The 13661-nt window shown below is 34.6% G+C and overlaps 1 protein-coding gene across 1 annotated transcript in view; it reads left to right on the top strand.

The window, feature by feature from the left end:
• The window catches only part of LRRIQ3 (leucine rich repeats and IQ motif containing 3), a 196235-nt gene extending 182871 nt beyond the window's left edge, over positions 1 to 13364 (top strand). The window contains exons 8-9 of the mRNA XM_032426072.1: positions 6941 to 7108; positions 10441 to 13364. Coding sequence (XP_032281963.1) covers positions 6941 to 7097 — 157 coding nt within the window. The 3' untranslated portion in view covers positions 7098 to 7108; positions 10441 to 13364. The remainder of the gene's footprint in view (positions 1 to 6940; positions 7109 to 10440) is intronic.
• The last annotated feature ends 297 nt before the right edge of the window (positions 13365 to 13661 follow it).

Raw genomic sequence — 13661 nt, forward strand, 5'->3', positions numbered from 1 at the left:
CAGAATGCTAATCCTCAGAATGTACTTGGGACAAAGCTGTCTCAAACAAATGCAAAATTTTTAAAAATTGTTCCATGATGATTTTTAAATTTTAAACTAAATTTAGTGCAAAGGCTCTGAAAATTAGTATTGACTCAAAATATATTAAGCTACATTTAACAAATTTAAACTGTATTAGTTGTCAAAGGATTTTTTTTATGGAGGGTATAATTGACATATAACATTATATTAGTTTCAGGTGTACAATATAATGTTTTAATAATTGTGTATCTGGCAAAATGATTACAATAAGTCTAGTTAACATCTGTCACCACACATAATTACAATTATTTTTCTTGTGCTGAGGACTTTTAAGATTTAGTCTCTCAGCAAATTTTAAATATGCAATACAGTGTTATTAACTATAGTCACCGTGCTATATATTACATCCCATGAGTTAATTATTTTATAAATGGAACTTGGCACCTTTTGACCTCCTTACGCATTTTACCTACTCCTTATCTCCTACCTCAGGCAAGCACCAATCTGTTCTCTGTATCTGTGAGTTCAGTTTGTTTAGATTCCACATATAGGTGAGATCATATAATATTTGTCTTTCTGTGTGACTTATTTCACTTAGTATAGTGACTTCAAGGCCCATCCATGTTGTTGCAAATAGCATGATTTCCTTCTTTTTATGGCTAAATAATATTCCATTGTATATATACTACAACTTCTTTACAAAGGATATTTTTTAGAACATAAAACTGTAACTCATACAAATATAAAATGAACACATCGAAGATTTTATTTAACTCATTAAGGAACCAGTAAGATGTTACATCCAGTTCAAATGACATTTCTAAGAGCATGTATATATAAAGGCAATCAGGAATGCCAAAATAAATTTAGTCATTATCCACCAGTGATAATCAATTATAACTCCATTGGACAAAATTCACTTACACTTTATAGACAAGAATCATCTGTATTACTCATAGTTTTCTTCAACTTATATAGGGTTGTAAAATAGATCAAAGAGATTGAAAGACACAGATAACTCTGAAGGGTCCACTGACAGGATTCCCAGTAATTGTTTTTTACTCTTTCAGCATGTTTCACACAATTTTGTCTGATACTAGGTTGAAACTTACCAGTCACAGTTTTATCCCGGTGACATTTTAACCATCCAAACAATGTAAATACATATGCTTAAGGCTTGCCTAGAAATACTTAGAGATCCATATTGCTGCTTATTTCATCTACATTTTAAAAAATTTATTGCTGACGTATAGTTTACATACAGTATTACATTAGTTTCAGGTATACAACGTAATGATTTGACAATACTACATGTTACTCAGTGCTCACCATTGTAAGTGTAGTTACCATCTGTCACCATACAACATTATTACAATAGTATTGACTATATTCCTGATGCTATAATTTTCATCTCTGTATTGCCAGAGGGGAAGTGGGTAGGGGGTATGGGTGAAATAGGTGAAGGGGATTAAAAGGTACAACTTCGAGTTATAAAATAAATAAAAAAATTATAATTATAAATGCTATCATTAGAAAGTAGTTTGTAATAGAAAAGAGTATAAAATAATAAGAAGAAAGCATTTGCCTTTTCCTAGTTACAAGCAATTTTTAAACTATTTACTGAGTTTCTTTACATAATATCTTTTTAGGTATGAAAAATATTTTATATTTCTCTTCTCCAAAATTTAACATTTTCCTTAATGTATACTCTATGTGTGTGTATGGGTGAGTGGTTTTTGGAAATAATTTTTCTATAATTTAGTAACAAATATATTTTGGAAAAGAAAATGAAAGCTAGTCTAGTATATCAAAATACAAATCTAGTGTAAATCAATGTTAGAGAAATTCAATCAGCTTAGTTTTATCACAGCAGATTGAATGTCTGGCCATCATTAATTTGTAGAGGATACAGAGTCAAATGAGCTTCCTAATGTATGTTAACTGAATTATCTTCTCTTGCAAGATGCTGCAAAGATACTATCCATATCCTTGAAAACACACAGGAATAATGCAGTGTTCTGGCTATGTAGGTAATATGTCCTAAAAGGCATTACTGAGTTTTATTATAAATGTTTTCAAATAAAGATTTTGTATCAACATGCAGAAAAGAGTAGTGAGTCAAAAAAGTAAAGGCTGTCTAGAGACCTCAGCAGTTTTTCAGTTCTTTTTCTCCCAGTTGATTCTTCATTAATGTATCAAACACTTGACCTAAAAGCATTCTGATGACTCTCAATAGCTAGTGAAGTCATTACTGAGAATGTAGTTCCTGATCCTGCTGTGGAATGAAGAAGAATGAAAAAAGAAAGAGGAACCGTAAAGCTCTAATTTAGAAAGTTGATAAACTACCCACAAGAGTATTTAAGAATGAATAAAAAAGAGACTTTGAAATGAGAAAAATACATATATATCAGGTAAAAGCTGGTCATGAATTTTCCAAAATATTCTTATTCATACTCTGAAAAAGTGATGACATTTCTCAGGGCAGAACAGCAGGGTGTCCATTTTGCAGTAGAGTTATCAATTAGCATGGAAAATCTGGCACATAAGGCACTTTATCTAATTACATCATCTTCTACTTGTCCTTAGTTTGGTCATCAGTTTACCTCCTAGACTACTCTCTTCATTCCCTGTGGTGTTTATATCCTGATTTATAAAGCTTTTCTCCATCCAATTTCAGCTGTAATCAGAGTGAACTTCCAAATTCGTAAGAACAGCCCTCCCAATTGCCTAATATTTTTGGATCTCAACAACCTTTAAACTCATTTTCAAAGACACGTAAGGGCCTCCTCATCACTTGGAACTGCCCTACCTCTTAAATCTTAAATCCTTGTATACTTATTTATGGATAAAATCTTCTATCTTTTCAATTCTTTTCTTCCTTTATTTTCACCACATGAATTATTCAAATATATTATGACACTCAGCCCTTAAATAAACTTCCTTAAATATTTCTTTTCTTTTCATTTCTACTGTGTCCTCCAGGGTTCTTCATATCAGTTATTCTTTTCTCCATTTCATTCAGTGTCTCTGAAGTCCTTTCCTTTCATTGCCTCCACAATGCTAACCGCCCCAACTTCCACTTTGGAATAATCCTACTATCTTTACGTCTTGTGTTCAGGTTAAAATGGCTAAAAGAGACCACTAATTTGTAAATTTACACTAATATTAATTGTATGGCCTCCAACTTTAGCTGCTCTCTCAGTTGATTACTCTTTTTCCTCTTACCCACAACAGTACGTACATGACAAGAATTCTAAACATGTAATTAAGGGTACTAATTCATGGATCTTAAAATAGAGAAATTATCCTGGATTATCCAGGTGGGCCCAATGCATCACATGAGGCTTTACATGCAGGGACAGAAAAGAAAGGCAGAGAAATTCAAAGTAGGAGGATTTGATATGACATTGCTGACTTGAAGATGGAAGAGACTATGTGGAAAGAATGAGAAGGAGATGAATTCTGACAACAACCAACAATCTGGGAAAGAGGACCTCATGTCCTGGATGAGAATCACAGCCTTGGGTCCCCTGGGTGGCACAGTCAGCTGAGTGACTGACTTTTGGTTTTGGCTCAGGTCATGATCTCTGCCTCTTGATATTGACCCCTGCATCAGGCTCCCAGCTCATTGAGGAGTCTGCTGAAGTTTCTCTCTGCTCTTCCTTGTGCACTCTCTCTCTCTCTAAAATGAATAAATAAATCTTTTAAAAAAAAGGAACCACAACCCTGGCTGACACCTTGATTTCAGCCTTGTGAGAACCAAGCAGTAAACCCAGCTGATCCAGCTGTGCCTGGACTTTTGACCCATGAAAACTATGAAAAATAAAATGGTTGTTGTTGTTGTAAGCCAATACATTTATGGTAATGTGTTACACAGCGATAGGAAAATACAAACTCTAACTTTGTTCTTCTTTTCCCAAGATTGCTTTGGTTAAGATAAGACCTTTGCATTGCCATAGAATTCAAATTTTAATAAATTCAAAATACCTAAATTTAATACATTTAAAATCTTAATCTAAATTTGATCTTCTATATGTGTAAAACAAACTTAAATGATAATTTCTACCAGAAAGACTCTTGGCATATTAATTGGGATTGCATTGAATATATAGATAAATTTGGGGAGAATTAACATCTTGATAATATTGTCTCCCAGTCCTTGAAATGGTAGAACTTTTCATTAATTTAGATATTCTTTAATTTTTCAGCAATAGTTTATTATTTTCACTCATAAGCCTTGTATATCTTTTGTTAAACTTACATCTAAGTATTTGTTTTTGTTTTTTTGATGCTATTGTAAATAGAATTCATTCTTAATTTTGTTTTCCAATTTTTTTATCCTGGCATATATAAATATAGTAGATTGTTATTTCTCACTCTTCAATACTTTTTAATAGTTTGGTTTTTTGTTGTTTTTTGTTGTGTTCTTTGTTTTGTTTGTTTGTTTTTTACATTTTGTCCACAGTTTATAATTGTTATCTGTATGAGGACTATTTTAATACATTTCTTAGACTTAGTTAATACTATTAATTACATGTGCGAAGTCCCTTTTGCCATGACTTCCACTCTACTACATGTCCAGATATAGCCACTCTCCAGAGATCCAGACTCAAAATAGTTATAGCTAATTTTCATTGAGTGATTATTAAATGTCAGGCATTCTTCTAAGGATTTTAAATGTATTAGCTGTTTAGTCCTTACTAAATCCTATAAGTTAGATTGTCCCTTCTTATAGATGAAGAAAATGATTGAGAAGAGTTTAAATAACGCGTCCCAAATCACACAATCAATAAGTTGCAGACCTGCATCTCAACCCCAAGCAGAATGGCTTTACTACCTTTTCTCTTATCCATAAGCCATTGCTTCTCTATAGTCAACTACCTGAGCATTACCATATAGACAGCCAGGCTCCTTAAACACAATATTACCAAAATAGAATTCCAATATTTCTCTTCATCTGGCTACTCTTCTTATATTTCTTATCCTGTTGAATAACGCTATTATCCATCCAGTAAAAGGAATTATTAAATGTCAGGCACTGTTCTAAGGATTTTAAATGTATTAACTCATTAGTATTTTACTAAACCTCATGAGTTGGATTATCCCCCTTTTTAAAAATGAAGAAAATGAGGTAAAGAGAACTGAAATAACTTGTCCAAAACTACATAGTAAGTTGCAGACTTTCTAGACTTTGGCCTTTCTTCTACTCCTCAAGTCCAGATTTCTGAGTATATCTATATACAAATCAAGGGTTCTATGATCTGCTCTAAGTCTGTTTCTCCAGAGTTATCTGTTCCACTGTCCCAGAAATTAAGAGTGTTGTCACTTCTCAGAGCATGCCAAGCCGTACTATCATCTTTGACTTTATTTTAGCTATTCATGCTATTTAAACAAACATACATGAACAAAATGTTCTTCCCTTCCACTTTCTGCCTGAAAAATACACATCTTTCAAGACTGAGTTCAAGGATTATTTCAAATCTTAAGTCTTTCTTGTCTTTCCTTACCCTCTTCTTCAGATAATATTTACTAATTTTTTCATTATGCCGTCCTTGTATTGTTACATAGTGTTTTCATTATGATGCTATAATATTTTATTTATATATTCATTATTTCTCTACTTTCTATAAGCTTCTCATTGTTATGTCATATTTATCTTTATGGTTCCAGCATCTAGGGGCATTATAATACATAATTGTTGAATGAATGAGGATGAATGAGTGAAGTCCTGTAAGGCCCATGACATTTTCTAGGTTTGACAGGGTAACCTGGTCCGCTTTTCTCTAACTTAGAGTCCGTATTAGTCTGCTGGGGCTGCCATAACAAAATACCACAGACTGGGTGGTTTAAACAACATAAATTTATTTTCTCACAGTTTTGGAGGCTAGAAGTCCAAGATTAAGGTATGTCAAATTTGGCTTCTCAGGTTTGAGGCCTTTTTCCCTGGCTGACTTCTCACTGTCCTAACATGACCTTTGTTCTGTTTGTTCATATCCGTAGTGTCTCCTCATCTTTTTAATAAGGACACCACTCATATTGGATTAGGGCCCATCTGTATGATAAAATTTAAAATTAATTACCTCTTAAAGACCCTATCTCCAAATATAGTAATGTTCTAAGGTACTAGAGCTTAGGACTTCAACATGAATTTGGGGGTTGGAAGTGGGGACACAGTTCAATCCATAACAGCATCCTAGAAGAAACTTGGATTTAGTGAGGCTTAAATAAAAGTTCTGCAATTTTTTTTTTTTTTTTTTTTTTAAGATTTTATTTAGGGACGCCTGTGTGGCTCAGTTGGTTAAGTGTCCGCCTTCGGCTCAGGTCAATACCAGGGTCCTGGGATAGAGTCCGGAGTGTCTGGGCTCCTTGCTCAGCAGGGAGCCTGCTTCTCCCTCTCCCTCTCCCTGCCGCTCCCCCTGCTTGTGCTCTCTCTGTGTGTTGAATAAATAATTACAATCTTTAAAAAAAAAATAAAGGATTTACTTATTTGAAAGAGCGTGTGTGCGCACAAGCAGGGGGAGGGGCAGAGGGAGAGAGAGAAGCAGACTCCCCACTGAGCAGGGAGACTGGTGAAGGGCTCCATCCCAGGCCCCCGCTGGGTTTAATGACCTGAGCCAAAGGCAGACACTTAACCAACTGAGCTACCCAGGAGCCTCTTTGGGACTCTAAACCAGGGTTTATGAGAATTCTGTTACAGCCAATAAAAATCTTAGAAATATTAGTCCAATATGAATATTATTAAATAAATTATAGATATCATTGATATAATAAAATTCTATGCAATAAGTGAAGTTCTAATTTTTTCCCATTTGTATGTCTGTTTTAAAAGCATCTACTTACCATTAACAATCTGAATGATTGTTACACTTTCGTTATCTAAAAGTATCTCATTCTGTTACTTTCCTTTTTTTCTTCTTAGGGCTCAAGAAACATATAAAAAACACTGTGAAGAAAAATTTGTTTTTGATATGATTGCCTTTCAAAAAGCTTGTGAAAGATTTCAAGATGCTAAAACAAAAGCTGCAATTATAAAAACGAGTTTAGCCTTTCAAGTTCCCAGAGGAGTGACAAAATGAACCAATGTCAGGTTATATCTGTGGTCATTTTGAATTATGGCTAATATGTTTAGTTAAAGGACTTTGAAATAATACTTTGAAAGAAGAAATACTCTGTGTAACAAGATGGATTTGTATATAAATCTTCTAAAATATAAACAATAATTAAAGTGTTTCTCTTGTTAATCATAATTTAATTTAAATCAAGTTAACTTGGCACCTCCAAAAGGTTCCTTATATTTCCAGATGTCCAAGGAACATTTAAAACTTATTTCATTTATTGCAAGAAATAATGCAAAGGCATTATTTATATTGTTTCATATCCTAAGGATAGCAATCCTAAAGCTATTTTCAGTTTCTCTGGCAATCTTAGTGTAGTAATTTCTGCCCCAGCTGCTGACTTCTATTAAGACACTGTGTACTTTGATTAGTTTCATTATCTACTTTCATATATTTAGTTATATTCCCTGTTTATTTTGTTAAAACAATTTCTGAATTTCTTACTTCAAAATAAAAGTTTCACCATTATATCAGTGATTCATATTCTTTATATATATATATATATATATATATATATATATATATATATTTTAAGATTTTATTTATTTATCAGAGAGAGAGAGAGACAGGCACATAGAGGGAGAAGCAAGGCTCCTTGCTCAGCAAGGGGACTCAATGTGGGACTCAACCCCAGGACCCTGGGATCATGACCTGAGCCAAAGGCAAACGCTTAACCGACTGAGCCACCCAGGCGTCCCTCAGTGATTCATATTCTTATAAAAATTCAGAAAATGTCAAATATAAAAGGAAATTTTTCACCTCAACTTCCATGACACCATGTGCTAGTCTTCATATTCTTCCTTACTCTTCTGACCTTTCTAGGAGGGGTTCCTGTTGCTTTTTCTTTAAATGTTGATGTTACTCATGCTTCCACCTACAATCTTCTGTCTATATATGTTTCCTGATCGACAGTATGCAGGGTTATAGTTGATGACATCACCTATGACATCATCTAACATCACCTATGTTAGAGAGATCCTAACTACATCTCTCCTGAGCTCCAAATACATTTCTAATCATTTACTGCACATGCCCCCACAGAGCACTCAGATTCAACATGCTACAAACTAAAATCATTGTCTTTCCTTTCAGAATCTATCCTGGGTCATCCCTAACATCCCTCTTTACTTTACATCTTATATAATCAGACCGTGTCCATCTTTTTATCTCTGCTTTTGAAACTCCCCTTCTCTGAATCTCCAATGGCAATGTTTACTTTAGTTCTTACTATTTCTTTCCTCAAATCTATCATGCATATTTTTCTAAAATGCAAATCTACTCTTTGGTTGGGTCCCCATTCCTATAAGATAAAGTCAAAATCCTTCTCACTTAGTAGGAAAAAAAAAAATCCTTAATGGGTTTGCTGGTTCCTACCTTTCTAGCTCTTTCCTGCCTTCAGAACTCCCAATTCCAATTTTCCAAATATCAGATTAGTCACAATTCTCAAATTCCTTTGCCTGGTATCCTCTTACCCGCTTTTCTGCTTGCAGAATTTCTTAATGGCCTTCTAGAGTCAAGGGGCATACTTTGTGAGAGTTTTCTCACATTGCTTCTGTGCATGCCTCCATTATAATACTTATTACATAGCATTACATCAAATTAACTACATACTGTTCCATCTATTTGACTGTAATTCCCTCTATTTTATTTTTTTATCCCCACTGCTAAAAAAATGTCAAGAAAGAAGGATATTTTTAATTTTCTGTGTATATTATTTAGTCCTTGGCATAGTTTTAAGAACAAAGGATTACCTCTTAAAATATTTTTTTTAAAGATTTTATTTATTTATTTGACAGAACGAGAGAGCAGGAGAGCACTAGCAGTGGAAGGGGCAGAGGGAGAGGGAGAAGAAGGCCCCTTGCCGAGCAGTGAGCCCAATGTGGGGCTCGATCCCAGGACCCTGGGATCATGACCTGAGCCAAAGGTAGTCACTTAACCAACTGAGCCACCCAGGCGCCCCTTAAAATATTTGTTTTTATAAAATTTTCTGACCTGTGTAGGGGCAACAGATTAATGAGTGTATTTTATAGACTGATAAAGCTAAGATAAAGGCATTTAGTAGGACTAAAATCTCAAGAAGAAAACACTCTTCTGCTTTATTCTTTGAATTAACTATCTCAACTGTTCTGCTGAGGAATCAACTTTTAGGTTAAAAGCCCCATTTATAGTAATTTCAAAAACCTCCTACACTCCCTTCTTTCCCACATTTAGAGGGAAAAAAAAAAACAAACTTGAAAGCTGACTTTTTTTTAGAATTTTGCTTCTTCTAAAAATGTGGTTCTTTAGATAAAGAAGAAGAGTGATTATGAGAGTTTAAATAAAGAATGAAGTACTTTATCATAGCTTTGGAAAGAGTTCCTAACACACTACCTGCATGCATAATTATTAACTATAATTTTCCTGGCCTCTTCTCTCCCCTCCTGCCGCTCTTCTGCTAGCCAGAATACAGATTACGGTCAGGCTGCCTATGAAAATATCAGCCATTATCATGCCACAACCCTCATGATTCACAGAGTAAAGTCCTTTGGGAAAGAGGAAAGCCACTGCTTATCACACTGACATTGGCTTTCTTCTATTTGAAGGGCCAGGGACTTTGAGCTCCAAAAAACCATCCGAACAGGTTTTTAATTGTTTAGCTAATTTACCTCAGATTATAACATGTGACCTGTGATGTCAGCTGAACCTCATGAAAATGGCTGACTTGTGTGTCAGAAATCTGTAGATATTGGCCTCATTCACCTAATAGTGACATGTAATAAAGGTCTCTATTACAAAGTTATCTTAATACATGGAAAAAAACATCATAAAATGTACTTTCTATGTGTACTGTAAGTCTGTGGATGTGTGCATGTGTTTCCATATGTATATAAATACAAAGGTGCCAGTCTGTGTCAATGAGAGCTACTAAAAATGACTAAAGATAGGAAAAGCAGTGGTTCAGACACTCAGCCAAAGGAAACTTTTCTTGGGCTTAATTTGCTTAAAGGGGAAAAATATACATAATTTCCCAGGCCTTGAGGAAAGAAGGACTTTTTATCTAGTTTACTTTTGGAGAGTGTGATAAATAGGTGATGAAAAAAGATAATGCCTAGTTCCAGGTAAGAGGTTGTAATATGAAAGACTAGGTAGGGCTGGATTCAGATTTTTGTGAGACTTGAAGCTTATTCAACTTGGAAGGGTCCTTTTTTAGAAAAACTATCTGAAATTACAGATATGAAGTTAGGCAAAAAACCTCAGAAAGGGCCTATAAAACAAGGGGAACTGATCTTAAGCTTCATTATCTTCACTATGGATTTTTCTGCAGCCTGGAAAACTAGAAATTTCTTGAAGAGGAAGAAAAGAATTCATGAGAAAATGTCACTATTGGAGCTGCAGAACCTTTGTTTATTTCATGAATAGAAGTGGTCACCAACCAGGAAAGAACTGAATGTTAAATTTGTCTAATCTGCAGTACTTCAGAATTGATATGCATGGTTTCCAGAAGCCAAGACGTGTTTGAACTGATACTTAACAACCTCTGTATTTCATATCAATACCTCCTTTATCATTTCAGGATAATCTCTGATTAACAGCCAGAAAAAGGCTACGGTAACAGATGCTCGAATCTCAGCAGCTTAGCCCAACTTAGTTCATTTCTCACTGAAACTACATGTCCAGTGGGACTGAGGAAGGTGCCACCATTTTATAGCTTCAGCATCTGTTACACATGGCCTCCAAGTCTGTTGTAGCAAGAAAGAGAGCATGGTGGAAAGAAGGTAGTCCAACAACTCTTAAATGCCTTGGCTCTAAAATGATACATGTCACATCTGCTTATAGCCTTTTTTCCAGAACTTTTCACGTGGACTTGCCTAACACAGGGGCTTTGGGAAATTCTGGGGAGCATATAAGATGTTTTGAGTACATGCACAGCCATACTCACCTCTTGAGTATGGGTATTCTCTTTAACCAATCATCACAGGGAGAATTCCTTTCTAATCTTTATACAGATATGGAAACTTAAGATCTAAGATCTATATATTTAATAATTAGCATGATGATTGATATATAGTGAGCCCTTAAAAGTGTTTGTTGAGTAAACAAGTGAATGAATAAATGAATTGAGTACAGATCATTCACAATGACTTTAATTCCTGTAAGAAGCAAAAGCAATCACGTGTTCCTAAAATATCCAGCAAGAAAGCCTTAATAGTATAGCTTAACTCTGTGCTTTTTTCCCCTTCTATATCTCTTTTCTGGTCTAACCCATTTGTGACTTCTACTAAATAAAATTATTTGCATTTCAAAAATCTTATATTCTGCCCACTCAGCAGCCAGGTTTAATAAATAATTTGAACTCAGAACTCTTATTAGATAGAATTGGTATAATTTTAAACAAAAACAAAAAATTGACCTTGAGAAATTTCATGTAAAGAAGAGTAATGTTAGGCCTAGGGAGAAGTTGACTGTCAACTATACATCTACATGTATTTGCCTTAGACGAGATCGGGCGCACTCAGGGTGTGATGGCCGTAGACTGTATTTGCCTTAGAAAGAGCTAAGCAAATAGGAGTCCTCTTTAGAGAGAGGAATTTTCTAATTCTAATGAATATGATTGCATGATTATTAATGATATTTGTTTGGACTGATATGTAGATTTATTCATTTCTTATGATTGTTAAACATCTTTTCTCATTCCATGTTTTCTCATTTGTAATATTACCAATATCATTTCTTCATCTAGCAATTTTATAAGTTACTGCCATCTTAAATGAATTCATTTCTACTAGAATATATTTTGCCTAGTGAGTTGTATTATATAGCTTATTGCATTACTGCACTGTTTGAGGAACGTTTTCCCTTTTATCTCCCACTGGTTGAAGTCTGGTACTATCCTAAAATATTGTGTATGAGATCTCCCCCAACCCCACCATTTTTACTACTGCTTTCCGAAGAATTGCAAGATCCAGCAGAGTTCACCTGATTTTGCCTTTTCCTTCCTCCCATAAATTACAATCTCCCTGTTCCAAAGTACTGACTTCTTGGAAAAAACTAGCTTGCACCCTTATTTCATGGTGTCTGAGTCCATCACCAACTAAGAGCCTTGGGGAACCATTTCTACTAATGGACTCTGTACTCCCCAGTGTAGTTAATTTCACCCTTATAGTCAGAAAGAGTTAATGTCCTTTGCTACCAGGGTGTAATATATACACTGGGAAGAAGATGATACCCTGTGTTTTTCCAAAATGGACATCTTTACAAGTCATTAACAATTTTATCTTCCAGAAGTTTCCTCTATTTTTTTCCTCCAGAAACTTTAAACTTATACAATATGCAACTATCACTCTTTGGAAAGGGCATTTCAACAGATTTGATTTTTTTATATATTTTTGCCTTTTGCACAACTTGATGAGTTGCTTCATTAATCTCTTGGTCTCCCTGCCTCTCCTCCATCTGGCATCACTAGCAGATGGAGGCAGAATTGCTCAGATATAAAGGGACAGACTCCAACTACAAATATATCACAAAGATAGCAAACAAAGATACTTTGTGACTACTGGATGGTAAAAATTACATAAACTCCATCTATTATTTAATGTAACTGTTATTAAATATGGGCTTTCACAGTTTACAATTATGGTATATAAATTGTGTATATAACTGTTTACGTAAACTATAACCTAGTGATTGTGATACATAAACTGTGACTTGGTGATTGTAATTTGTACATTTATTCAACAAATATTTATTAAATACCTACTATATACCGTGAAATTAACTGGGGATAAAATGGAGTATAAAATAAGACTGTCTTTGTTCTCAAAAATATATAAATAATAGTCTCCAGGATACCAGGTATTTAGGGTACACATAAAAAATACTTAGGGTAGAAGGTTTACATAAATGTGCTACGCTGCTGCTTTTCTAACCTTCCCACATAAAACCTCTATAAAACCTTCCCAGGCAAACTTTATCCAACTTTGCTCAGCATGTATTACAGTCAACACATAGCAATCAGTCAGTCAATCCATTTTTCAAGAAACAAATCTTTACTGAGCTCCCACTATACACAATACACTGTGTTTGGCCTGGGATGGACGCAAAGAATTGTAAGGCAGTACCTCTTCTTCACTCAAGGAATTAAACAAAACAAAACAAAACTTGGTACCAGAGGTATGAAATATGTTATGGGGATTAAGGAATACACTTGTTGTGATGAGCACCGGGTAATGTATGGGATTTTTGAGTCACTATATTGTACACCTGAAACTAATATAACACTGTATGTGAACTATATTGGAATCAAAATTTAAAAAATAAAAAAAAAACTTGGTCAGATACAAAATGTACATGAAATGGTAAATACAGTACTGAAGAACATGTGATATATCCCAGCTGATTCATACAGAAATGTATACTGGGCATCCTTATTTGGAAGTTCGGTAAGCACCTCATGCTATCACCAAACGCACCCTCATCTCCTCCTCCATCCCACCGAGGCTACTCCTCCCTATTCTTTCTGTCTAAGGCAGACACCAAGGCATCATT

This window comes from Phoca vitulina, unplaced genomic scaffold, assembly GCF_004348235.1.
Source record: "Phoca vitulina isolate PV1807 unplaced genomic scaffold, GSC_HSeal_1.0 scaffold2, whole genome shotgun sequence".
In the NCBI taxonomy this organism is placed as follows: Eukaryota; Metazoa; Chordata; class Mammalia; order Carnivora; family Phocidae; genus Phoca; species Phoca vitulina.